General features: G+C 41.2%; 2 protein-coding genes across 3 annotated transcripts in view; one reads left to right on the top strand and one right to left on the bottom strand.

The window, feature by feature from the left end:
• The first annotated feature begins 1,755 nt into the window (after positions 1 to 1,755).
• On the top strand, positions 1,756 to 25,678 carry MPHOSPH8 (M-phase phosphoprotein 8). Its single transcript, XM_064409304.1, has 13 exons — positions 1,756 to 2,124; positions 5,730 to 5,888; positions 6,776 to 7,609; positions 10,545 to 10,641; positions 12,334 to 12,459; positions 12,546 to 12,634; positions 13,745 to 13,885; positions 14,693 to 14,779; positions 16,611 to 16,765; positions 20,184 to 20,338; positions 21,604 to 21,731; positions 22,367 to 22,450; positions 23,324 to 25,678. Exons 1-13 carry the CDS (start codon positions 1,858 to 1,860, stop codon positions 23,363 to 23,365), a joined length of 2,364 nt encoding a protein of 787 aa, XP_064265374.1. The 5' UTR covers positions 1,756 to 1,857; the 3' UTR covers positions 23,366 to 25,678.
• A 1,627-nt stretch (positions 25,679 to 27,305) lies between these two features.
• The window catches only part of PSPC1 (paraspeckle component 1), a 57,867-nt gene continuing 57,448 nt past the window's right edge, over positions 27,306 to 27,724 (bottom strand). For both annotated transcript variants that reach the window (XR_010356394.1, XR_010356395.1), the window contains one exon: positions 27,306 to 27,600. The gene's annotated coding sequence lies outside the window, so the exon portion shown is untranslated. The remainder of the gene's footprint in view (positions 27,601 to 27,724) is intronic.

The following is a 27,724-nucleotide window of genomic DNA, read 5'->3' as shown; positions in this document are numbered from 1 at the left end:
AGAGGACCTTGCCAGGAGGGCTATCCCAATGTCCTTCTGTTTCCAAGGCACTCTGAATCTTTGTTTTCAAGATGGAAGACACTGGCTCTTTTTAGTAAAAATACAAAGGAAATAGTTGTACTACACTATGAGAAGAGCTAGGATATGGGTTTCTTAAAAACTAGAAGGACTCCTTAATAGAGACAATGATAAACTAGTTTCCAAATCTGCTGTTCAGTCTTTGCGTGGTCAATTGCTCCATTACTAGAGTTACCTTAGAAAGCACGTGCTGGCGAAAATAGGAACAATTGTTTTTTTCTTCAGTATGTCTGTCACTTTTGCAGCAATACATCCCACGTGGGTATGTGTGTTTGGAAATACACATTCACGCTAAAGCCCGAGTTTTGGTTCAGTGATGTGTGTTCCCTAAGGATCTCTGAGATCCAACATACTAACACTCTGCCTCTAGCAAAAGGCAGTGGAAGGAAAAGGCAAATAGGGCGTGATTTATTTGCTTTATCTTACAAGACTTCTTTTATTTTCCTTCTACGTGTTACATAAAAAAAGCTACAGTTGCCAAGTGCTTTAACATGCGAAATACTATGAAATTAAAATCTTTTTTCTTAGTAAGAAACCCTATCAATGGCAAAACAGGACCTTGTCCTGAGATGTCCATGTACATCTTTCTTGTGCATTTCTCCAAAACCTCATCCAGCTGAGGGCAAAAAATACCTTTGATCCAACAAGTCCACGAGGAAGATACTGCATTTGGATTGGTGCGATCCCAAGCATGGAAGAAGAGCTCACTGAGAGCAGCCCTGCTGAGAAGGATTGGGTGATGCTGATGGATGAGAGGCTGGCCATGAGCTGTCAGTGTGCTCTGACATCCCAGAGAGCCAAACGTGCCCTGGGCTGCATCCAGTGGTGGGCAGCAGGGCCAGGGAGGGGATTCTGCCCCTCTGCTCTGCTCAGAGCCCACCTGCAGGGCTGCTTCAGCTCTGGGCTCCCAGCACAGGGAGCACAGGGACTGCTGGAGCGAGCACAGAGGAGGGACACTGGGATGGTCAGAGGGATGGAGGAAGACAGGCTGAGCGGGTTGGGATTATTCAGTCTGGAGAAGGCTCCCGGGAGAACTCACAGCGCCTTCCATACCTAGGGAGGGATTACAAAAAAGAGGAAGAGTGATGGGCAGATAGCGATAGGGCAAGGTGGGGTGCGGATGCTTTTAAACTACAGAGAAGAGATTCAGATTAGGAAGGAATTCTTCCCTGTGAGGGCGGTGAGGCACTGGCACAGGTTGCTCAGACAAGCTGTGGATGCCCCACGACTGGAAGCGTCCAAGGCCACAGAGGAGCCGTGGCTGCCCCACGTCTGGAGGTGCCCAGGGCCAGGTCGGCCGTGGCTCCGAGCCCGCCGTTCCCGCGGGAGCTGTCCCCATTCCCGGGCGGAGCTGCCCCTATCCCCGGGCGGGGCTGTCCCCATCCCCGGGCGAAGCCGTCCCCATTCCCGGGCGGAGCTGATCCTCTCCCCGGGCGGAGCTGTCCCCGTCCCCGGGCGGGGCTGTCCCCGCTCCCGGGCGGGGCTGTCCCCATCCCCGGGCGGAGCTGATCCTCTCCCCGGGCGGAGCTGTCCCCATTGCCAGGCGGGGCTGTCCCCATTCCCGGGCGGAGCTGTCCCCGCTCCCGGGCGGAGCTGTCCCCGCTCCCGGGCGAGGCTGCGCCGGGACGCTCCCTCAGGCGCCTCCCCAGCCCGGCACGCGGCCCCGTGCGTCACGGGCTGCGCGCGCGGCCATTGGCTGGGGCGGGCGCTGCCCCGCCCCCCGCCGTGCCGCCGCTGTCGCAGCCGCTCTGCGCCCTTGTCGTGCGAACTCGGCCCAAGATGGCGGCGGCGGCCGGGAGCGGGGTCGAGGCGGCGGCGGCGGCGGCCAGGCTGGACGGGGCGCAGGGAGAGGAGGAGACGGCGGCGGCCGCGGCGGCGGAGGATGAGGAGGACGGGGAGGACGACGGCGGCAGGGCGGGCAAAGCGACGGGCGCTGCGGCAGCCGCCGGCGGGAAGGCTGGCGGCGGCGAGAGCGAAGAGGACGAGGAGGAGGACGGGGAGGACGTGTTCGAGGTGGAGAAGATCCTTGACGTGAAGATCGAGGGGGTGAGTGCGCGGGTCCCTTACAGCGGGCGAGGGGCGCGGGAAAAGAGGAATGCCGGTAAATTGGGATGTGAACCGCGCTGTGCAAGGAGGCTTTTTGTGCCTTGTTCCGGATCCAGCCTCCTCAGGCAAAGAGAAGTCCTTACTAAGTTGTTGGTTTTTGTCTGCATTGTTAAACTGCTCATGGCGCTGAACTGCGGTACTATTTTGGTGTGAGATGTTTTAGTGCAGGGATGGGCAGGGTTGAACACTTCGAGGTGTTTTCAACGTGTGTTGCCAGGGACCACGTTCGGACAAAACGGGGGAAGACCTCCTGAAATAAAAGTCTTCTTCCAATTAAGATAATAAATAATAGTCATCTTGCATTGTTTAAACTGAAATAGCAGGCCTTGATTAGTACTACCTGGACTGGTTGAAGTTCTTTAAAAATTTTCCTAAACCTCAAATAGAAAAAATAATTAACACAGAGGTTTTCTAAATTATTTTGTACCTGAAAGATTTTTATTTTAACTAATTGATGCTTTTTATTTTAGGCTTCAGTCAGGTACATGACATTATAAAATTCTGTCAATTCCATGTAAAAGATCTGAATCTTGATCAGCATTTTCTTCAGTATTTGTTATTAAATTGCACCTTAGCTGAAACATGTCGACGTGCTGAGATTATGTTATGTTTTCAGGGTAATGCAGTATATATGGCTTTGCCCGTGTGAAGTGTTGGTCAACATGAGTCAGGCTGGAAAACAAGAGGATTCCTTTCTTTTTTTTCTTTCCACTCACCTGAGATCTGTAGGTGGTTGTGGTGGTGAGACATTGAAGAGTACTAAAGAATACTGGGATACGTCAAGTCCATCTCTTGGAAGCGCCCTTGGTCCGTGCTCTTGGTCCGGTGTCTCTTTCCCAGCCCGGCACTCGCCCGTTCCGCAGCTCCCAGCCCTGTGCCTGAGCCTTGCGGGCTGGGCTGAGCTCCAGCGCGTGGCTGAGGGCAGCGCTGGCTGGCTGTGCCTTTGTGCCCTGAGCCCCAGAGCCACCAGTGCCCTCTCAGTGGCTCTGCTGCCGTGCCTGGGCTCCACGGGCGGGGCGAGGCAGGAGCTCACGCTCGGGTGTGATTTCCAGCAGGGCTGGGGAGAGCCGAGTGTCCCCGCAGTGAGGCAGGTCAGGGTCAGTGCTGTGTGCCACAGAGCGAGTGTCACAGCCGGAGAGCCCTGCACGGAGATGCTCTTCCCACACGCAGAACTGCTGTTGTTGGGCCTGGCAGTAGTGATGGATGAGAGACGGCACGCCTGGGTTGGGATTGGGCTGCGGAGTTAGATAAATAAAACATTAACGTGACCTACTTAAGAGGACAAGCAGTGAAAGGTTGGAAATGTAGTCTCCCAGTGTATCAGTAAAGCTTTTCATACTGCACCTCAGTTATACTGAAACAGGCTCTGGTGCAAATTCTGGTGTTGCCCACTGGAGGTGGAAATTGTTAACTCTGCTGTTTAATGACATGGTGGTACCCTTTTCCATACAAGTTGGCTCTAGCTCATCACTAGTTCTCACAGAAGCTAGAGCAGTATAAAAATGCTTGGAAGCATTCTGTTTTTTCTAAGTAAGTGATAACAGAGGGGAGAAAAAACCAGTATTGAGTGAGAGTGTTGGTAGGTGAGTGTAAGACTGTGTCTCTGTGAGAATCAGTCTTCTGCCTTCACTTAAGCTGAATTTTGTAAAACTATCCCAAGCTGCATTTTTGTGTCACTCTCCATGTACAGGATGGAGTCGTTCAGCAGCCAAATGGTTTTGTGTTTGCATTAGACTTCATGTAACTTTCTCAATTAATGAAAAAAGGACTTATAGTATATTTAGTACCTGAGCTGCAAGGATGTTCCTAACTCTGGAGCTAGCAGAAGTCCTGCATCTGAAAGGGAAAAACCTTGTGCCACCAGGCAGGTGAGAGTCCATCTGGCTGGGACACAGATTTGCAGGATAGGAGCTAGGAATCTCCACAGGCAAGTGAGGTGAACGTGAGTCAGCAGTTCTTGCAGCAGAGCAGGCCAGCAGCATCCAAGAGTGCAGCCAGAAGGGCAAGAGATGCTTCGTGCTCTCTTCTCAGACTGCTGAGAAGCATCCCGAGTACCGTGTCAGGTTCTGAGCTCCCCAGGGCAGAAGGACGTGTGCACAGCAGAGAGAAGGACAATGAACACAGGAAGCTGAGAGCTGGACTTGCTTCGCTATAAGAGAAGAAGAATGAGGGCAGATCACAGTAATATCTGTGTCTGACAGGAAGATGTAGAGAGGACAGAATCAGATGTTTCTTGGGGGTGCACAGGGAAGGGATGAGACCAACAGAGGACACAAGCTGGAAGACAGGGAAACCTGCTTGGATACCCTGACTGGGCAGATACCTGAGCAGCCTGATGCAGGCAGTCCTGCTCTGAGAGGACATTTTACTTGTTAGCTCTGGAGATCTTTTATAACCTAACACACGCTGTGACTGTAACAAGGAAGTCACTGGTTGCTTGTTTTGTATGTAACCCCAGTAGAAGAAGGAGGAGAGGGGGATATGATTTTGGAAACTTAACTCCTAAATCAAGTGAGATCGGTTAAGCTAAATTCTAAGAGAAACATTAAACTAAGGTGTTTGAATATAGGCTATTTATTTATTTAGATGTCTGTGAAGCAGACATTTTGCTTCTGTGAAGCAAAATACAGAAGATTATAAATAGATTAGTTGGTTAGTTGGTTGCTGAAGTTTATTCACTTGTTTATACACTTGGTCACAGATTAATTATGCTCAAGCAAAAATTTATCGTAGACATTTAGCAGTAAGTACCAATTGGCAATTCTTGTTGAAGCTTTCTTTCTCCAGGCTTGGTTAGCACTGTAAGGTCTTTCAGAGCATTATCAGTCCATGTTTGAAAGTGAGAGGTACTGTTTTGCCTCTCCAAAGGTACTTTCCTAAGTACATTTGCAAAAAAAAAATTTTTTTAATGGTAAAGAACTTTGTAATTTAGTAGAAAAAACTAGATAGGGACTCCAAGGTGCAATTTTATCCCTCAGTGAAGTTCAATACTGTTGAAGCAATTGGTCTCAGATTCTTGTATGTAATCTACCAAAATCTTTGTAACTAACTCCACTGAGATGCACACACTCAGATTTTTGTCTAGGTTTAACCTGATTTCGTTGCTGAGGTTTTTTTCCTAATTGTTGGTATTTCAGTTTATCAACAATATAATTTATTATAAATATATCATAAATTATAAATTCCAATATGAAATTTGGTGAATGGTGTTAATTCATTAGAAGTCTTAAAGGTTATTCAGGAAAGAGAAAACTGTCAAGCTTAAAGTTTTTATGGAAGAAAAACTAAAACTTTTTTTAAAATAATTTCATAAGTGTCAGAAACCCCATTTTGATAAACTGACTGGGAATTTATGATATGTACATTTTAGTTGTGCTTCTGAAAAAAATGTTAGATAGTGGAAGTATTTTGGATAAAGCTATTCCAACTACAGAAATGCTGATTTTTATATACACAAAGTTGTATATCCACTGACATCCTCAAGAACTGACTAGCTGATGCAATACTGTGCTGTATTGTGTTAAATGTTGTGGTTTTTCTTACAGGGTAAAACTCTCTATAAAGTCCGGTGGAAAGGATACACCTCTGATGATGATACCTGGGAACCAGAGGCTCACTTGGAAGATTGCAAAGAAGTGCTTCTTGAATTCAGAAAAAAAATTGTGGATAATAAGCCTAAACCTGTTAAAAAAGACATCATACAGGTGTGTTTCAGCTTCCAGTATCTTACACTGGAGACATAATCCCTATTTAGGCTCTACTAATGAGAGGAGGGGAGAAGGGAAGGCATTTGGAATGTGGAATTAAAAAATCTCTTCCAAAACTTCTTTGTTCCTCGTGAAACTAAATATGTTCTCTGGTAGGGATTTTTTTTTGCTGACAAGTTTGCTTGTAGACTGAATCCATCTAAACTTCAATTTCATTTCTAATGGGACTGTGTAAGTAATATATGGTCATTTTAGTTTGTTTTTGACAACATAAATAGCCCTATTTCCCTATCCACATGCATAGTGTCTTGTCACTGAAGCAGGGCACAGTGTTCCAGTCATCCTTCTGCTTTCTATAGGAGATCAGTGAGTTTTAGCATGGAATCATTAAGTTTGATAAGAGAGGAATACCAAAAGATTAGATGCCAGAGGGCAGAATATAGCTTTTTCTTTTCTTCTTTTTAACAGCTCAGTTAGCCTGAAAAAGCAGTGTAAGGATCCTTTTTGAAAACTGGTACCCTGCTTCTTTGAAACCTGTAGGTAAATCCTACAAAATCAAATCAATTGTTTTTGATGTAAAATAGCTGAGATGTAGTTCTGTTCTAGAATGTGGTTGTTGGATGTGTAATTGGTTTACTTGAATTGTTTGTGTATTGATTCTCATCCGAGCAGTTAGAAATGTAATTTAGGTAAGTAAGCTAGAATTGTATTATCACATTTTGCAATTTGGCAGTGAGGAATGATCTTGGCAGGGATCAAAAGTTTAAAGTGCTTAAATTTTTTTTTCTCCCAAGCACAACCACTACCATTTTTGTATATTTGGTACCAAAGTGATAGTTTATTGGGGAAGGAAAAACGTAATTTTTTTTTTCTTTACCTTTTAGAAACCACCTCTAAATGATGATATATTTGAAGCAGAGTCTGACAGTGACTTGCAAAGTGAAACAAAAGATGATGTTTCACCAAAGAAGAAAAAGAAGAAGTCAAAAGAGGGAGAGGATAAAAGTTCAGATGACCTGAAGAAGAAGAAATCTAAGTCTGCAAAAGTCAAGGAAAAACCCAGAACAGAATATGAAAATTCCTCAGATACTTTGGTTTTAGATTCAAAGCCAAAAAAAAGGACTTCAGAAACTAAGGAGGATTCAAAGGACCCAAAGAAGCAAAGGAAAGAAGATACTAAAGACATCAAGAAAAAGAAGGGAGAAGATTTAAAAGTAAAACCTAAAGAAGATTCTAAAGAAAATAAAAAATCACAGAAGGAGAAGCATGGAGATGTTCAGTTGGACTCAAGCACTGTGGATGATTCAATTTCTCAAGGAACTGATAATGAAAATTCAAACATGAATTCTGAAAATAAAGATGAGGAACGAAAGATAATAAGTGTAGAAGAGAGATTGGAACAAGAAATTGATGAAAAAGATGCCATTACTGATAAATGTCTGGATGGATCAACAAGTAATGAAGATGATGGTATTGATACTAGGGCTAAAAGAAAGAAGAAAAAAATTCAGAAAGCAGAAGACTGTAGAGAAGAAATTGGAAGAGTAGAAATTGAGGATACTCATATAGAGAAGAAGAGCATGCACAAAAAGCAAACAGGTCAAGAAAAAGTACCAGGAGAGCTGGAGAAAGTGTCACCTGCTCCTTCACCAGTGCAGAAGGGTTTGAAATTGAGCGCTGATGAAAGAGTGTGCAAACCCATGGATTCCCCTGGGGAGGTAAGCAGGGTTGGGGTGAGGGCTGGGGGTAAAATCAGTCATCTTCAAGGTACAGATACCTCAAATCATGACTGTTCATGATGGCAAAGAGAAAAGTACAAATTGGAAAGGTACTGAGCTGCGTGAACTTAAAGAAACACCCACTGCACAATGTATAATAGAGACTGGGAAATTTCTGGATTCTGAACACTCTAAAGGGGGGAATGCTTCAGGAGAGCACAAATGTGAAAGGATAAATTTATTCCATTTACTGTATCTTCTTAGAATGAAATTTCCTGTTCTTGCTAGGCATGCTATTGTTTTTAGCTTTGTTTGTGCCCACCTTCAAGAGTTTCCTCATCTGACTTTTTTCTGCTCGTGTAGTAAGGCAGAACAGCGTTGAGCAACACTTGCTCTCTCAGGCACTGACCATTCCATCAGGGCTTACATGTGGTGGCTCCTACCTGAGAACTGGAATGCTGAAATCACTTCTGAATCCCAGGTCTCCCAGATAATTGTGTAGCAGCCTTGTCTTGTTAGAATTCCTGGAGTGCTTACAGCAAATGCTTAGTTTCATGGTTTCATATTAAATAGAAATAGAAATAGAAATGCTGTACCTGTTGTAAGAAATGAGCTAAGCAAATACCAGGACATTTAATTTTCCGTATTTAATACAGCAGTGGTTTAAGAAAAGCAGTATTGTAAAGGCAAAAGAAGAAAATTATGACAAAAATATATTTTGTAATGTTTCTGGGAATATAATTTCTTTCATCTGCTTCAGCCCGTTGTAATACAGTTTGCAGTTCATAAAACATTGTCTGCTCAGAGCAGCCATGTTCTGATTTTAGAGAATTGCAGCCAAAACACATTGATACTTACTGGACTATATCCCACTTCTGAGACCATAATTCCATGGTGGAAAGTTTCTTCTGCAGGTTAAGCAGAAGATTGTGATTGTTCTGTGTATGGAGTAGGTCACCTTAAATAAGGGTGACCTACTCTCTATCCCCCATATTTTGGGGCTAGAGAATTCTGTGGCATAATCTCAGAGTAAAGCTACACAGAAGAGTATGTTTGCAGAATCTTAGTGTTGGAAGTTCTGGAAAAGAAGGAATTGCTGTGAGGCATAGGCCAGTTTCAGAAGGCTGTTTAATTAGTTGAAGTGATACGGTCCTTTATTACCCAAATGTTTTACTTGTAGTTCAAGGCTATAGTGTTTGTGAGAGAGAGGCACAAATAGAAAAAATCTTTGGAATTCTGTTCTGTTTACCAGTAGTATAAAAATCCTCTCACCTTGACCATGAATAAATGAGCAGCAGAGGACAGTGAGTTTGCTTGTGGCTCTTCACTCAGCATCCTCAGTGAGTTGTCTCTATGCTTTTGTCGTGCTCCAAGGGAGGTCATGCTCCGAGGTACCAGCAAAGTATGGAAGGCATTCTGCTCTTTGCTTCTTTTCAGTGTAGAAGGCTTAAACAGTGTTTCCTGTAACTGGTTAGATGTTGCCTAAAATCCTCTAATTCCATGGATTCCCACATTTAGATATTCTCTGGAGCAGCTGTGGACTTGCATGGGCGGGTTTGGTGGAGAGTTCTGCAGGGGTTTTTTTGTTCACTAAATTGTTGGCCCAAACAGATGATACCTTTCAAAAAAGTCGTTGTGTATATTTCAGGTACCTGTCTTTCCTTATGTAACCCTGCTTATCAGTCATGTCAGTATATAACACAGTATTTTCTGATTGGGGTCAGTTTGTATGCTGACCCATTCGTTCCATTTCATTTGGCTCTGAAAAAAAAATGGGTATGTTCTGCATCTGATCAGCATTAGAAAGCTGGTGTAGAATTCAGGGTTACTGATTTTAACAGCCCCACTGTAGCACATATCTGGTAGTCCCTTTAGTAAGTTATGGATTTCCTCTTAAATACCAAACATCTGGCAGGATGAACAGCTGCCTGTGCTGGCATTAATCACGTCAGTGATCAAAAGCCAAGGTTTGTGGAGGGAAGGGGGGTGGTGAGGAAAGCAATTAAATCTCTCAGCTCTGCTAATACATAATGATACACCAAATCAGTCTGGTTTAATTAAGGTTTTTGCTCTGTCACATGGTAGCATATATATAAATTTTTGTGAGGACTTCTTTTGGGGCAGTTTTTCAGAAAACAGTGCTACTCCCTGTGCCAGGTTAGTGTCAGAGACTGATACAAGGCCATGCCAAGGATCCTTGTCCAACTCTCTGCAGTGAATTTGGTGAGTGGAGAGAGAGGATTACAGGAGGAGAAAGGCAAACTTTGGTAAAGAAAGCTTAATTCCATTTTGGCAAATATGATTATATATTTATATCTACAATACATTTTTACTGCGATATTAGATACTGCTAAACTTGAACTTCTGCAGGGATATCATGAATTTGGATGGATTTTGCTGAGTGTCTGTTTTTCACAAATAACTGTTGCCATAACATTCTGTCTGTAAATTGCAAAGCTTGGAACCTTTTGTGTCCAACTGTCAAGTTTTCTCAGTTGAAGTTCAACTCAATGACATCATAATGCTTCAAATATGGTGCTACAAAATTGTTAAATACTCTGAATAATGGAATTACATTCCATTCAGGTTTACTATTTGGAACAAACAAACAGTTCCTAATTTTGAATTTCCTTCAAAATGCTGGTTTTGTCCTATCTGCAGCTCTTCCATAAGGCAACTTGAATGGCTGGGATGCAGTAAATCATGAATTGAAATTACTATGTTCAGGAAATAATACCCCCACTGTTAGGGAAGAAGCCTCCACAAACTTAACTCCTGACTCACCTGTTTAATTCTTAGGAATGTCTACAAATCTGTTGCATATAGGTTTCAGTAGTATTAATTGTAAATATACATTATTGTTGGAGTGGTGAAAGGAGTTTATTTTCTGGTTTTTTGTCCACCACTAAAATTTGGTCTTTGTTTTCAATTTTAGGAAAAAGAAATAAAGAAAACTGAAGTTAAAGAAAAATCTCAAAAAAAGGAGCCTGAAAAAGAAGAAAAAACCAGAAAAGAACAGAAGGTCATAAAAAGTAAGTGCTAACTTCTTGAAACAGAGAAAGGGAATGACCCTTCAGGGCATTCTCTTTGTATTTCTACAAGGGCTGATATTGTGTAGTTTTGTAACACACACACACACACAAACAAGAAGTAAGGAATTCTGTGTTTATTTTAAGAAGCAAAAGTCTTGTGGTTTATGGCTTTACTAATACATGCTTCATGAGAACGTTAATGTATGCTTCATGTATGAAGCACAGAACTATATAGAAGTCTCTGACAGTTATTAGACAAGTCAAGATTTTGCCCTTTTTAATTTAAGATTGACAGCTGTGCTTCTCTGGCATGTAATAGTAACTTCTTTTTTTAGAGGAATTCATCCAGCTATTGGCTGTTTTCAGAAGTGTTCTGTTGATATTATGCACATATACTTTTTATAGTTACAAAAATTAGTAAGGGGTCCCATCAGACAAATATCTTGCCTCCTGCTTTAGCCACAGAGACAAGTTGTGTTATACAACCCTGGATGGTTAGATACACAACAAAAAATGTCTAGGTTCTGTTTCTGTTCCTAATAGTAGGATTTCTAATCATTAGTATTATTGTTCTTCATCTCAGAACAGCTCTGGATTACTTTTTTCAGGACAAATTCCTTCACTAGGGAGGCACTTTTTTCTGAAAGTAGCATAGATGCTCACAGTGCTTAAGAAAAATAATAAGAAGCAGAATGATTAATGATTGTTTCTGTGCAGCACTTGTCCTTTGTCTCGTCATCACAGATACTGAACCATACTTCAGAAGTAGTAATTTATGCACAATTCTAAAGTGCTTTTCTTAAAAGGAAGATGGTACCATGTTGAAAGCAGTCAGAACTCAGACCTGGCAGGGTAGGTGGAGGTGGACTAGTTCTCCCTGACTTTTGTCTTTTGTTAAGCTTGCTCCTGTGCTCGAATGCCTTACAGAAAGAGAGCAGATCTTTTCTAAATTGGTGCTGGTCATGTACTTAAATTTTGTTATGTAATAGTCTTTACTGGCTCAAGTAGTCACTCTTGGTGACTGACTTAATATTCTCAGCTTTAAGGTCATCAAAAGTGCATTTTAGTTGTTTAATGTAGCTTCAGAAGAAATAAAAAAGTGAATATTATAACTGCAAAAGAGAAGAATCTTTGCTAGGATAGAAATTTATAGAAGAATTAAAAGAGCAAGGTGTACCAGGAAAGGACAAATATAAGAGATGAAGCAAAGAGATGGACTTGCATTGCTACAGAAGGTGATTGAGAAGTAGTGGATGTGTGTCCAATGGAGAACACTGGGAGCTGAGATTTTCTGCATTCCTGCTTGCATCTCTAGTGCTCCAGTTCTTGTCTCTGCAGGGGGCTGAAATGAAGTTTTCTTGAAACTCACTGATACCTTTTCAGTGTGTTTCCAGTGCTTCTGCTGCTACAGCAATGGAGTGTTCACCTCCGTTGAATAAACACTTCAGCCTTATTTATTACAACAAATTAGCAGCTTCTTTCAAGTAAAAGCTTTTTATATTTGTTTGTAATGTAGCCTTTGCTGCTGAGAACCATTCCATGCTGACTGCCAAGGTTTATTTGAATGAAAAGTAGCAGTGTTTGTTAAGCTGATGATCATTGAAGCAAGGGCAAACATTCATTAGCTTGAAAATTTACAATTTGTTACTTATTTTACTTTTTTTTTCTTCCACAAAATTAAACACATGATAGATGGCAAGCAGCAAGTCCTGAGTTTGGGTATGGACATGCAGTTAGAATGGCTGACACTAGAAGAATTCCAGAAGCATCTTGATGGAGAAGATGAGAATCATGTATCAACAGAACCAATATCCAGTGGTGAGTATTTTCTGGCAAGAAAGGGTATTTCTCAGCTGACATTTCAAAGGAAAATATCCTATAACAACATTGAATTTATTTTCTAGCTCTCCTGAGAGATGCTGTTAAAAGTGGAGACTACATGACAGTGAAAATGGCGCTTTCTTCAAATGAGGAATATAATTTGGATCAAGAGGTAACTGTTGTGCAGTGGAAGTATTGGAAGACAGTAGCCGGGAAGAATACAAATTTTGATTTGTTTGAGAAGCTTTCCCCTCCTATGTTGTAGCAGATTTCCATCTCACCTAAGTAAAAAAGCACAGGCTGTCAAAAAGGAGTACAGACTTGGAAGTTTCAGTATTTGTTATCCATTTCTTCCAAGAAAAAATGAAGTTTGATAGAACTATCCCAGTAGCTTTCCAACCAACTTGCCCAGTGTATTTAACTGACTGCATGTGCAGCTTTGCATGCTATTAGGAACAATAACCATCAGTACAAGTGACTGAACTGTCACAACTGTAAAACATTGTACATGGGAAACAAAATTCTGAAAAGCCCAAAAACTTGCAAGTTGTTTGACACCACTTCACTTCATAATTAGTTTTCTGTCAGTTTGTCATCAGCTGTGTTCTTATTTGGTTTATTTCAAAGATCTATCTTCTTGTTAAATAGGATTGTAGTTCCAGTATTGATATTTTCACTGGTGATCTTGTGTAGCCGTGTTATGTAGCATTTTGAGAACTCCACATTATGCTAAAACTTCTGAGGTGTCGTAGGGAAGATGAGAACTGAACTACTGAGGCCAGCATGTGTTCTGTGAGTTGTAAGGTCTGGTGAAAAATGCAGGAATGAATGAGGAGACTGGCTGGTTAGAGTGTCCTTGTACTTACACTCTGATAAAATCAAAAAGCAGTGTTGTGGGAGCAGCTGACTTGAGCCATAGTGGTTTTTCTCCATGGGTGGTGACAGTCTTGCTGTCTTCCCCACCCTCAAATACCTTAAAGCCTTTCTTCCTAGTTCATTCTGGTTTTTCTGCTTCTTGTTCTGATCCTCAGAATGTTACAGATTTTGCAGATTTTGGAGCTCAGAGTGTGAGACCTGCGGACCAGAGAAGTGGAGGTGATAGTTTGCTGCTATCTGGCAGCAATGCATGTGTGAATTCTTCTGCCAGGGAGGGAAATCTTTGTGAAACATGTTAATGCATTTGAAATTTTTGTCTTGCAGCTTTAATTTACCTTGAAGTTTTTTGTTTGTTTGGGTTTTTTTTTAATGTTATTTTTCTGTAATGGCAATGATTTTTTCCCAGGACCCAAGTGGAATGACCCTGGTAATGCTTGCTGCTGCTGGAGGGCACGACGACCTTCTGCGGGTGCTGATCAGGAAAGGAGCTAAAGTTAATGGTAGACAGAAAAATGGAACAACTGCATTGATACATGCAGCTGAAAAGGTTGGCTTGGTTGTTGTTCTGTTTATGGTTCTGAGCTCTTTTACTTAATGTTTAAAGGTGGTGCAGAATCTTTTATCTTTGAATGATGCCTAAAAAGTAGTTAGCAAGATACAGCAGGGTGACTAATAATAATTTCAGCAGCTGTGGTTATTGTAGTATAAATAAGTTCTGATCAGAAACCCTGCCTTGAGCAGAACATATCATAGAAGGAAAAGTGGAGGCAGAGGGTATCTCTGAATTTTTTTGTCTGAGAGCTGAAGTTCTTGTGGTAGAATGCTTGTTATGATATCTGGCTACACAGGATCCAAACTGGAGACACTTAGAAAATCTCTGATTAAACAGGATTTGGTATTTTAAAGCAGTTGGGCAATAGACACAGTGGCAAGCTCTTCCCAAACTAAGACCAGCTAAAGCAGTAAGGTAGAGCAAGTTAGGGTTTCATGGGTGCACTCTTCTGTTCAGGTGGGTCCCTGTGCTTTCCCATGTACAGTAGATAGAAAGCCAGCAGGGAGCCTCATTCCAGTTTGGTGGCAGATGCAGATACACTACTTCCTTCCTGTGATGTTTATTATTGCAGGGTTTAGGAAAAAAAAATGTAAGAACTGTAAATAATTGGGACTATCCACTAGCCTAAGTCTGAAATGCTCTTTATTAGCCATGGGAGAGAACAGTGTAAATTATTGTGCCTCGATTCATGTTTTCAATTCTATGGATGAATTTTAAGTAAATGTCATTTTATATTCTGAAGCAAAACCAGAATATTTTTTACTTACTTGTGTTGTGGGTTTGATTTGGTTTTTCCCCTAGAATTTTCTGACAACAGTAGCTATTCTCCTGGAAGCTGGAGCATATGTGAACATGCAGCAGAGCAGTGGTGAGACTGCCTTAATGAAGGTAAATCTGTGTTTGTCCTTCGATGGTATAATAGTAATACTTTTGTCAAACTAGTAAAACATAAAAACCTATTTGTAGAATTCATTTCAGGAACACATCCCATATTTGAAATAAAAATACCATTCATAGTTAGTCCAAGCAGAGTTCTAAACCATTTCATGTACTGTAATATCCAAACAAGAAACACGGATGCCTTCAGCATGCGGCGCTAAATGTGGCTCATCATCCTCTTCTGTTGTTTGGCTCAAAGAAATGCAGATGTGGTCTTCCAGCTGAGATAATCAGATTGTCAGCAGGAAGAGAAAAAAATCCAGAAAGGAAAATCTTTCACTTGGGTGCTCCTGTGATTGGCACTTGCTGCTTTATTGCAGGCCAGAAATAAAATAGCCAGTTTACAGTCTGATTCCCAGTGCCTGTTCTGCACCATTATTCCCTCAGTCACAAAGGAAATCTTGATTTTTAATTTTTTTTTTTTTGTAATGGGAAAATTCTAATACTCTTAAAACAGTCTGTGTTTATTATATGTTTGGGGTTTTTTATGTGGATGAATTTCACCAAAGTTCCCTTTTGGATGAAGTTGCTGTATTTATGTGTAGGCTGTTTGTGTAGTTTGTTTGCCAAAGAGGTTACAGAAGCTTTCCTGCCCAGACAATGTGGTATTGTTTCTGTTCTGCACTCTGTGAGGCTTAACAAGTGGGGATTTTGCATTTTCTCTGAAGACAACAACTCACTTGTGGTTTCCTCAGCCACTTCAATCCAAAATCTCTTCAAAATTTGGCTACTTCCATGAACCTCAGTCTTGACCTTTTTTAAAGTTTTTATTAGTCTTTGATGCACAGCTGCACAAACCAGTTAGCAATTACTGACTTGATAAGTCACTCTTCTTCAACCTTAGGAGTTTGATCATACTTTTTCTAGGAGAGAAGAAAGATCTTAGCACTCAATTCCTTTCTGTCAGGTGGTGTGAGATTTTTCTGGGGTTTTTGGTTTGAGGAAGGCAGGTGGGTTGTTCTGTTTATGGAGGATGATGAATTGGAGGCACAGATCCGAGTTCAGAGCAGAGAGAAGTTTCAGAAGCTGTCTTCTGAAAGGTCTTACAGTGATAAAAATGTTGTATCTCGTGTGTCTTTTCCTAATTTATCTGAGTGAAGTGCTTGAAAACAAGTGACCAAGGCATGTGTTTGCTTTCTTCAAAGTAAAACTTTTTTTAGATTTTCCTGTGCTTTTGTGAAGTTTATGGTTGATATGCCCTGAAATTCTTACTGTAAGTAAGAGTGAACAGCCTTGAACATTTTTGCAGAGGATAACAGTGGCTTTCTGACATAGCTACATACCAGTTTGAGACAAATTCTGTAACTTTACTGCATACCCAAAATACCATTTTAAACTGAGATGCATAGCAAAACAGGCACTTAGAAATTTTACTTGAATAATTTCTAAATAGTTCTACAGAAACATATTTACTCAGGTAAACAATTGCAAGAAAATTTGCAGTTACTGAACTCCAGCAGATCAGCTGTTTTCACAGAACTTCTGGGATTTGCTTTCTCTGTTTTTTCTTTTCTAATTATGTCTGCGTGGTAATCCTGACTGTTGCTGCTTCTGTAGGATTGGGTCTGTAGTATTGCCCGGATAAAGATAAAATATTTGTGGAGTGTGTTCCTGAGTTTCAAGCTATGCTACCATTCACAGAGCAAATAATTAAAGTTCTGAATTGTAACTAATTATGGATTTTCATTCACTTGTGCAGTTCTGCTTACTATCATGTATGCTCTGTTCTGATGGGTTTGTCATTGTTTTCTGTCCTTCCATCTTCTCCCTTCCCACCCAGGCCTGTAAAAGAGGGAACTCTGACATAGTGCGGCTCATGATTGAAAGTGGAGCCGACTGCAACATTTTGTCCAAGCATCAGAACAGCGCCATGCATTTTGCTAAACAGTGCAATAACGTTCTGGTGTATGAGCAGCTCAAGAGCCACTTGGACACGTGAGTAAAATGTACTTGAAGTTTGTTCTGCTGAAGTTTGCAGTGCTAGGCATGCCATAATTCTGGTTTAACTCAAGGAAAATGCCAGGAAAGAAAACATACCTGATTTGGGCAGAAAGCTAACTAATGAATCATGTGAAATCAAAATTATGTGAGCTAGCAGAATGGGCATACACTTGCTCAAACACTGAGTAAAAGCATGGAAAAGAGGAAAAGGTAATTCTAGAAGAGAAAGATTCCTTTAATTTAAGATACAGCAATAAAGAAAACTTAAAAGTGTGTAAGCACTGGACCATTGAATGTACACTCTTAGTATGGCATGCCAAATAAAATACCTTGCTAGAAAAGATAGGAAAAAAATCAAAACAAAAGAACACCAAGCAGAAACACCATGAAAAGTCTGTGCAGGCAGTTGTGCTGTTGTTGGACCTTTAAATGCCAGCTATGAGCTGAAAGTGCCAGGGATAAAGCTTTCATGCTAATAGATAACAGAAGTCATCATCATTATCATGCAGCAGAATGACTGAAGAGCACTGTAGTGTATGTGACGTGTAAAGTGTTAATGTCATATGGTTGTGACAAAATATACTGAGCTAAACTGAGACAAACATACACAGAAGGAGCAAGCTCTCCAAATATCCATTTGGAGGATTGTAGTTAATGCATATGGGCAGAAAATTATAACCAGTAATCTCTGAATTTGGGGAAGACTCAGGGAGGGTCTCGAGGCTTCTGCAGCAGGTGAGATTTTGCCATGAATGTATAGTTAGTGCTGGAAAAACACTGTCCAAATGCAAGATTTTTTTCTTGTTCCATGATGATTTAGTCCTAGTGATTCATCTACGTCATCTAAGACAATCCATCAAGTAGTTTGTAATCCAAACTTACTCTCTTCCAGTTTATAGAAAGCCCTGGCTGTTTTTTGCCTCATATCTCTTGTGGTTCCCATCAGCTAACTTCTTAAGTCTGTCTTTACAGAAACTGCCTTTTAATGGTCAATGTGTATCAATCATAAAACACCTGAAGTGACAGGGTTAAGGGGATGGAGTCAGGTTGGTTTTAGTGGTTCCCAGTGACTGGACAAGGGGCAATGAGCACAAACTGGAACACAGGAGGCTACCTCTAAGCATCAGGAAATACATTTTTCCTGTTGAGGGTGATGCAGCACTGGCACAGGCTGCTCAGAGAGGTTGTCAGGTCTTTGGAAACTTTCTAAAGATACCTGGACACTGTGAGGTTTCCGGCAGCCCACCTGTCAAGCCTGTCGAGGTCTCTTGTGGATGACAGAAATACACCAGAGGCTATCAGCCACTCCTCCCAGTTTTGTCTCACCTGCCAAAGTGCTGAGGGTTCTCTGCACCATCCACCGGGTCATTAATGAAGCTGTTGAACAGGACTGGACCCAGTAGTGACCTCAGGGTGCACCAGCAGTGACTGGTTTCCAGCTGGATTGTGTGCTGCTGATTTTTGCTGAAGTAACATGTTTGGATCCAGTTTCATACCAGGAGGAAAGTATATGCCACTGTTTTTAGTGCCCTGTAAAGTTTGTCTGAGGTGCTGTAGATCACCGTATCAAACTTGTGTCCTGAGCAGATGAACACTATAAGGAATGTTTTTCTCTTGTAGAATGCTTAAAAGTAAAATTGCTAAAAGCATAAAAACTAATAATTATTTTTCAGAAGTTAGAAACCTGTTAAAGTGAGCAGGGAGAGCTGAAGTGGGTGAATGGAGTATGCTGATTCTTGCCTAGGGGAGCAAATCATGACTTGTTAGTTAAGGTTTTGAAGGCAACAGCAAGCATGCAGGATAGATAAGTGATCTGGTATCTGCTGTTCAGAGTAGCGAGACTTTGTCACTCATTCACTATTTGATGCCTTTCCAGTTTGTTTCCTCTTTGACATCTACCACCATCAGTTTTGGCTAATCTAAATAAAGAGTTTTGGAAGATCTTGACCATGTAGTTTTGCCAGTGAAGTAGCAGTTGAAATTAAATATTGATGATTGCAAAGTGATGTCTGGGGGTATCACTGTGCCGATGTGAACTGCACAGGGAGTAACACAGCTCTTGCTAATTTGAGAAGCTTTTAGACTCACTACCTGAAAATACCAGTTCAGTGATTTTTGTCAGTTAGAAAGGAGGACAGTATAGTGGTAGTGAAGCTGAAAATAAAATTATTAAAAGGTCAAAATGTGAAATCAGGAAACAACAACAGAAAATATCCCAAAACCACGAGACAGGTTCTGCAGGCCATCCTCCTAAATGATCTAGTGATAGGTTTGAAGTGGGAGAATATTTTTGCACAGCAAAACTGAACCATGGATCTCTTTGTTGCAGAATGCTGTGGTCACAAATACATGGGATTTTAGAAGGGATTAAGTAGATCTGAGGAGATGGGATTTGGTTGCAGTTTCTAGTTTTGGATGGCTCTTAATCAGATTGCTAGAAAATAGGACAGTGGTACCAAAAAAGAACTATTTTTTAATTTCTCATATTTAATATGGCTTTGTCAAGCATCTGGAAAATAGTCTACATGGGCTTTGGGGCTTGCTTAGGCATGGTAGTTCTTGTGGTTTCTTTCCAGTGAAACACTGAAGTTTTAGATTCTGCAGATGATAGTCTCAGTTAGCAGGATGGGGAAGTGTGTTTGAATAATAACTGAAAAGCCATAAAGCTGCCAGAGGCGGGACCTCTGCTGTGCTGAAGCACTTAAAACCCATTTGTGACCAAGCAGCTTTCTGAAGGGGATTACTGAGCAATCTGCCTGCAAAGGTGCTAGACACCACTCAGTTATGTGGTCTCTCTTTGAAGGCTGGGCTGCCACTCCACCTGCTTCCCTAACCTCCCAAAAAACAAACAAAACTCCCACTTTGCCTGCCTTTTAGTGGTAGAATAGCTACATTTGCACTGTTTTATTCACAGAGTTCAACTTGGAACTGCATTTTTCTGGTAGTATTGTCAGTAAAACTATACAGGGATGTACTTCTTTATTTTTACTTGCAGGCAGATTGATAATTCAGTCAGGCTGGGAAAGTGAGGATGTCTGTTTAGCCACCAGGTATACATTGATGTCTGTGGGATATCTTTCTGTATATAAAGCCTTCAAAATATGTGGCTAGTAAGATCCTTTCTTTTCAAGCTACTGCAGTGCATTTGTATTAATGTTTTTTTTTTGGACCCAGAAGTTGAATTGTACAAACAGATTGCTGATAAAATATTTTATTAACAAAGTATTGGGATCTGTGATTCATCTATGCATAAATGTTAGCGAGGAAGGCATTCACTCCTGAAAATCAGGAATCTAAAAAGGCGATCTGGAATCCTTTTTTTTGCATGTGTGTGGGTCAGCTCTCACCAAGCCTATGTCTGGTAAAATAATTCACTGTGTGCAGCACAGGCCTCACTTGTTTGTTCTTTCAGGCTCTCAAGAGTAGCAGAAGATACCATCAGGAATTATTTTGAAACGCGCCTTGTTTTGCTGGAGCCGGTGTTCCCAATCGCGTGTCATTGTCTCTGCGAAGGGCCAGACTTTTCACTGGATTTTAACTATAAACCTCCACAAAATGTGCCCGAAGGTAGGGAGGGGTTTGTTGTTGTGGTGGGGGTTTTGTTTGTTTAAAAAAGTTCTAAAAAATGTTTAAATCATGTCTTAAGTTATCTATGCAAAATTATTTTTGTATGACTTTGCAGTACATCACATTAAGAATGCTCTGATTATGGAACATAGGGAGAGCAATTATATTTTGATGTATTATGGGTAGGGTTTGTGTGTATTATTTTTTTAAGACTTTTTAATTGCCACGTGCAGAGTGTCAGCTTCTTTCTGTTCATGGGTTACATTAGCTCAGTGACGGGCCTTATAGGAAAGGAGTGGTTTACCTTTACCTTGGAATTAATGATTCAGGAAAATCTAGGCTTACTAGATTACTAGAGAAGATGTTGTGGTGGATCCTTTGGTTTCATGGACAGTAGGTCATGTGCTGAAGGCTTGGAATGTATTCCCAGCAGTGCCCTGAGACAAATGCAGTCTAGAAATTCTAGGAAAAGGAAGCAGCTGCACTCAACTTTGTTTTGCCCACAAACCCTTTGAAAAAGATGGGAATCAAATTCCCAAGGTATTTGGGAATGTTCTGTTATTCTTCCAGGAATTCAGATGCTATTCTCTGCTGCTTGGCTTATCTAAGTAATTTTTTATGAGTATATCAGGGAAATATCTGCTGATACTGATTTTTCTTAAAGTGATAAATCAGTGTGACTATTAGAATCCACTTAAACTGAGATTGAAAGTGGGTATGTCCGCTCCGTTTTCAGAGTTATTGGATAGGTCATCCAGTTCTTATTATAGATATCCCATCTTTTAGAATTAAGAAACTTAATGTAAGTTTGTGTATTAAAATGAAACATTTGTGGGTAGTTCAAGTTGCTGCTTATTGAATTCCAGCGTGGTTCATAAAGATCCGTAATGTCTGGGCTCAGTTCTCTGTTCTCTTGACTAGACCCAAACCACACTAAATTCCACTCTCTTTGGGTAAACCTGAAACCACAGAAGTGAACTGTGCTGAGGATTGGTGTTTCCATTTTACATTCCTTTCTATTAGCCACATAAAATTATTTCTGCTGTGAAAAGTCCTTAATTTGGTGACCAAGCCAGTTGTTTTCTGGATCCACTGGTTTGGGAAATGGGATTTTTGCATGTTGGTTTGTTTATATATATATACACACACCATATAATGTTTTTTATTTATATGTATTTGCACCTGTCTTCAAAGGTCCAGTGTGCACAGTTCTAGATAACGGATCTAATTTCAAATTCATGTAACTGAATTGTCTTCCCTTTCAGGATCTGGAATTCTTCTCTTCATTTTCCATTCAAATTTCATCGGTAAAGATGTTGTTGCTCGGCTCTGTGGACCATGCAGTGTACAAGCTGTGGTTTTAAATGACAAATTCCAGCTCCCTGTATTTTTGGTAAATCTTTTCATATAGCAAATTGACTGTAAAACTACTTCATAAAGTCTTTCTAGAACAGCCTGGGAAATCTCAGTGCCGCAATTTCTATTTGTGATGAAACATACTTTTTATCGTGATGATGTTTTTCTAAAATGAAACTTAATTTTCTTTGGATATGGAGAGAACTATAAAGTTTGCTTGTACTGGGTTCCATAAAAATTTATGACATAAAAGTTAGGGACATAGTGCTGGACAACTTGATTCTAGGTGGCCCTGCTTGAGCAGGGGGTTGGATTAGATGCCCTGGAGAGATCTTCTCCAGCCTCCAACCTTGTGTGATTCTGGGACTGAGGCTTCATCTCTAATTTTTGAGAAGCCTCTCATATTTTTGACCCAAGTAAATTCTTAAATATTTTCTTAACAACCTACCTCAAAGTTCTAGTAATCAATTTCTGGTTTGTTTTTTTAATCCATTAAATGTGTCACTCTGCACAGTGTTGAAGTCCTCTTGTTTTCTCAGTCATTGCATCAAAGGTTCATACACAATGTTCTTTCCAAAAAAGCATAATGAAAATGTTATGTTGTTAGTCCTCTTACACAGCTCTTTGAGCCATAACCTACCATTAACTTAGTCCATTTTTTTTTCCTTGTAGGACAGTCACTTTATTTATTCCTTCAGCCCTACTGCAGGTCTTAACAAGCTTTTCATACGGTTGGCAGAAGCTCCTACTGCCAAGGTACAAAATGTTCTCAAAATTAAATGTGTCTGTTCATTTGTTGTACTCTTCCATAGCCTGAATGCTTCTAGCTGTATGTTGCAAATGTAAAACTTAAAAGATTTTCCTCTGTCTCCTCATCCCCATTTCCATCAGTTCGTTACATCCTGTGACATAGTCAGAACTTGGGAACATTGCCATGTGTTAGTTCTGTTATAATTAATCATTTTTATGTTGCTGTCAGAATAATTCATACACTAGAATAAACTAGTGTTCCAGCTAAACATCTTCTCCATCTATATTGTGAATTTGATGACTGAAAGATACGTGGAGTGGCCACCTTTTTTTTTGCATACAGATGTTTTTTTGTGTTGGAAATATTTACTGGGATGTGCACTCTGCTTTTAAATAGTCTGTTGCATTTTGCAGGTGGTTTGGGACAATATTCCCCACTACATGTTGCAAGATGAATCCTGTTCTGGTAGCATTTATTTTATCCTAGAAAGACATAGTAGTATATTTTCCAGTCCTTTAGATTTAAAAGTTGCACTGAAGTTATACTTTTAAATGTTTTATTGTGCTTTCTTTTAGTTTCGTTTTTAAGTGGAAAAAGGTGTATTCAGATGGAAGTATATGTTTATCTGGTTCAGATTTGGGGTTAACATGTTCAGACACCACCTGATGCTGCAGTATTCTACTAGAGTGCTTTAACAAGCCATCCATATCTCAGTAGGGCTACTATAAACTGATTTTATTAAGGACTTCGTAATTGCTCTTTTTTCCTTTCTTAGTCAGTAGCAGTTGTGTGCCTTTTCTTGTGCCACATCAGGAGTGCTTAACACAGTAATCACCTATGTCCAGCACTGATAGGGAAACCTTTGTTTTCTTTTACAGGTAAAGCTGCTCATAGGAGCTTACAGAGTGCAGCAGCAGTGACCTCTGAGCATGCCGAGTGGACTGACACTTTTTTGGATATACTTCTGATTCCTCTCTCCAGAGACTGACAAAGCAGTTTGGAACTTTTTGGCACCACGCTCTGAAGACTCAGTTCCCAGCTCGCCGCTCGTTGGCAGTCACAGGAGTGTGTGTTGGAGAGCAGTTGAATACGCTGCACTGGTGGGACAGGGTTGTCAGCTTTTTTTACTTTGTACAGATGTAGATGTAAGTATTTGTGCCAATACATATAACTCTGTTTTTCTTTAACTTGTGGAGTCCAGACTGCGTATTTCCGCTTTTCCACAATGTGGAATGGTGCATATAAGAATTATTTAAGGTAATTACATGAAATGTCTTTTTTAAAGATCTTCATTTGTAAACTAAAGTTTTCTACTTACGCTAACGTTTCTATGTGAAATGCAGACCTGTCATATTATTGGAGCCATGGGCAGAAATTACACTTTAAAATGACTGCATTAGGTTTAACTTTTAAGTTGCTGAGGGCTGTGTTCTGTTTTAAAACTGCTCCTGTTCCTGTCTCTCAGTGAGACACCAGTCATGCTTAGAGTGATTCCCTCGGAACTAACAGAATTCAGTCTGCAGGTATGAACAAAGACACCTGAACAGGCTCCATCCACAGAGGGTCACAGTCAGGTTCCCAGTTAAATCTCTGCTTAAACCTGCTTTGGTATTAGAGAAGCAACTGGTAGTTTTACAAACATCTTAACTTTTCAGGTCTTAGTTGACATCAGGAAAAACAAACAACAGCTGAAAATAGCAAACCAGAAAGCTTGTAGCTACCTTCAGTGTCCAGGCACTGCTTTTTGTAGATAAGAAGATACATAGAGAATTTCAGATGTGCTCAGCCTGACAGATGACAGAACACATGTTGTCCTTTACTTCAGAAATTCAGTTCCTCAGTGCAAAAAGCTGCTATCTTTTTATTTTATTATTATTATATTATTGTTTTATTTAAATGACCCATTTTATCAGATGACAGCAGTTTTGTAATGGTCCTGTGCTGTAAAATATAAATGTAATACTTCTGCATGGAGTATAGAATATTTTTCTTTGTAAATTAACCAACATCTTGAAAGGTAGGAAAAACCAAACCAGATCGTGCCTTTGCTGTTCTAGTTGTCATGTGTAGTTTACATGCCACTATGTGCCTATATTATTAGCAAAACTATTGTGCATAAATTCTTGATGATTTTGACTGCTCACCATCAAAATGGTGGAGCTGTATGAAGTATCCTTTTAAGAACTGTGATTTTTTGATATAAAGTTCAGTTAACCAGTTTTTAATTTTTGGTTCTTGAAGTTTAAATCTTTCATATTCAAGAGATGCCAAATGAGTAACAAAGGACACAATTTTTGCGGAATGTCACATTAAGCTATAAAAGATAAAAAACTATAAAACTAGAACAGCAGCATGACATAGAAATACTCATTTCTGTTTTGATTTAGAATAGTTGCTTATGTTTTTGCACAGTATTGATGAAATCTTAACAAATTTGGGTTTTGAACAGACTTTATACCTCCACCTCTGAAATATGTTAGATACCTCACTTTGCTAAGTGTGAACACCTGAGATGCATGAAAAGCACTGGCTGAGAATCAGGTACGTCACTGCCAACACTTGGGACTTTGTGTAGCTGAAATTTTAGTCACTGTGCATAACCCTGGATGATGCATAAGGAGAGGGATGCTCGTGTTTCCTTATGCTGGAGTGCCAGGTTCCATCTACGTGGCTGCCCTCGCAGTCACCGCGGCGCAGGACGTGTGGCAGCACAGCGCGTGTGCGACAAGCTCTGTGCAGCACCTGCCACTGGGAAATGCTGGAGCTGCTCCAGGCGGGGATAAAAGGTGTTTTGAACAAATGTCCAAATGATAGAGATGCTATTTAGAAACTGTTGTACAGTCTAACCTAAAAATGTCTAGTAATGCTCCAAGAGTTGATCGAGCAAGTAGTTTGTCAAAGGCTGTTGATTTGGGGAGTTGTTTTGTTTTTTATCTTGAGGCACTTGGGAGAGAGAGAGGAGTTCTATAGAACATGGGAATGAAATCTTGGTTTCATGATGCTTTTATTAGGGATGGATATTTTGCAGCCATCTTTCTCTTTTAGTTGGCAGTATAAATCCAGAATCCCTGTTGAAGATGCATAAGAAGTGTATGAAAAGCTGTTTGAAGCTGGGTTTTGTCCGTTTTTATTGTATGGGTTTTGTCCGATTGCTGGAAAAGGTTTTGGTTGACAAAGGATGAAGAGAAAGTAGCTACAATAAAAAACAATTATTTAGGCACTGTGGAGAAATACCTGTGAAGTACTTGCTCAGTTTCTTCTTGCTGCCACCAGCAAGGGCTGCAGCTGCAGTTCCCATGATGTGCAGTGGTAGCAGATGGTTCTGAAGGCTCAGGGGAACCTTCAGTGCTCCAGCACCAGAGCTGCTGTTCCTGGCTTCTTTCACTGGTGCTGAAGGTTGGTGGGTGATGCAGCTGACCATGTCACAGGTCTTCTGTGCTTTCTGCACCCATTTGCAAAAACAAGATGGTTTTTGATCAGTCTGAATTTAAGAAAGCTGTGTACTTTTCACCTTCTGTCTTAAAATGTTTGAGTGAGGGACAAAGACAAGTTTGGAAAAAAACTACCTGAAAAAGACACCACACACTACAAATCTGAGCAGAACTGAGGCAGCAGGAAAAATTAAGCTTTAAAAGGGTTTCTCAAATCTCAGTTACCTCAAGTATAGCAGCCAGCAGGAAGGGACCAGGCAGAAAATGGTTCTTTCTGATTTTAGGTCACCTGTTTTTCCACAGCAAACCAGTCACGCGTGGTAGCTACAAATGAATCTTTTTCCAGAATGTCTGTAATCCTTCCTACATGATCTGAAGTGTAAGGAGCTCCTCTATCAGTTACTGGTGGCACTGGTGCAGTTAAGAGTAGAGGGGTCAGACCTTCCCATTGTCTCCCTCTGCTGCTGTGCCTCTTGCTCTTAAGGGAAGGCACTGCTCTGCTGCTGAGACACCCAAACCATGTGTATGGGGACTGAAGACATTGTCACACACCCAGGGAGATGAGGGCCTGCTCTAAAACTGGACTCACGGCAGCTGTGTGGGCATGGGCCAGCAGAGCTTGAGGGGACAGGATTACCCATGTGGTGACATCTCAGTCTGTAGCACAGACTCACACTTCTGATGAGAAGTCTTGCACCCTGAAGCTGTTACTTGTATGGACCTTTCCTAGCCAAGAACAGTTTGATGAATTTGGAAAGAAGGCCCTGTTAGGTCTGTTGCAGCAGCTGCATGCCTTACACTGAATACAGCACTCCAGGGGGAGGGGGGAAGGTGCTGTCCCTGCCCCTCCCACCTGTAAAGGTTGTGCTGACAGAGTTTTTCTCAAAAAGGCTTTATGATGTCACATGAGACAACCTGCATGGAAAAGCTTGCACAGGAGATTTAAAGGCTTTGGATGTTCCCTCACCTTTATACATCTGTCAGCTCTGCTGTGTCAGTATCAGAGTAGTTCTTTCAGTGAATAGCAGGATTAAGATCCCTAAAACCACAAGTGAACCTCCAGACCAGGTCCCCTGCATCCACCCTTCCTGAAACCAAATTATTAGCTGGAAGCCCCCAGTGGTTCCACACTGGAGAGGGTGCAGGTAAGTACAGCCACACAGTACTGCTTTGCACTATTTTTATTAGTGGTATGGTGCAGTACTTCCAAGCACTGAAACAATGGTACAAAACTGCCAGTGTACTGTGTACCACTGCCATGAGCCTGGCTCCATCTTTGCTACGCCCTTGTCTTACACAGCCAGATTAACAGGATCTCTTAACCACCCTCACCTCCTGTTCTCCAGCTGGAAAAACCCCTGCTGCCTGGCCCCATGGCTCCTGTGCTCCACAGCCTTCTGACTGCCCGTGGCTTCCACAGGGTTTGTTCCCACATCTTCTTGTCTTCAAGAGCCCAGAACCGGGTACAGTGTTCCAGCTGCAGTCTCAGAAGTGCTGAACAGAGAGATTGCTCTTCTGTCTCCTGCTCAGCCATGATCTTCTAATGGAGCCCAGTGTGGGGGTGGACACCTTCATCTTCTCTTGTCCCTCAGGACCCCAGATCAGCCTCTGCAGAGCTGCTTCGCCACCAGGATCTACAAGTGCATCAGCTTAGTTCAGTTCCCACTGCAGGATTTAACTGCATGAGGTTCCTGTCAAGTCTTCAATTCATGTCCACTGCATTGCTGATTTCGGGAAATAAAAGATAAACATCCTGTTACTCATTTAATTTGAAACAGTTTTAGAATAGCTGCAGAAATTTGATGCAAACCCTCGTGGTATGTTACAGGCCAGTGTTCAAATCACATC

Source organism: Passer domesticus, chromosome 2, assembly GCF_036417665.1.
Source record: "Passer domesticus isolate bPasDom1 chromosome 2, bPasDom1.hap1, whole genome shotgun sequence".
Classification (NCBI taxonomy): domain Eukaryota; kingdom Metazoa; phylum Chordata; class Aves; order Passeriformes; family Passeridae; genus Passer; species Passer domesticus.
The sequence above is the reverse complement of the archived record's forward strand: the minus strand, read 5'-3'. Positions and strand labels throughout refer to the sequence as shown.

Bases quoted from the DNA above. Each gene is read 5' to 3' on its own strand.
- MPHOSPH8 (XM_064409304.1), top strand. From the start codon at position 1,858: ATGGCGGCGGCGGCCGGGAGCGGGGTCGAGGCGGCGGCGGCGGCGGCC. The intron at 12,460-12,545 runs GTGAGTATTTTC...TTTATTTTCTAG, and splicing joins AACAGAACCAATATCCAGTG to CTCTCCTGAGAGATGCTGTT. The intron at 14,780-16,610 runs GTAAATCTGTGT...CTTCCCACCCAG, and splicing joins GTGAGACTGCCTTAATGAAG to GCCTGTAAAAGAGGGAACTC.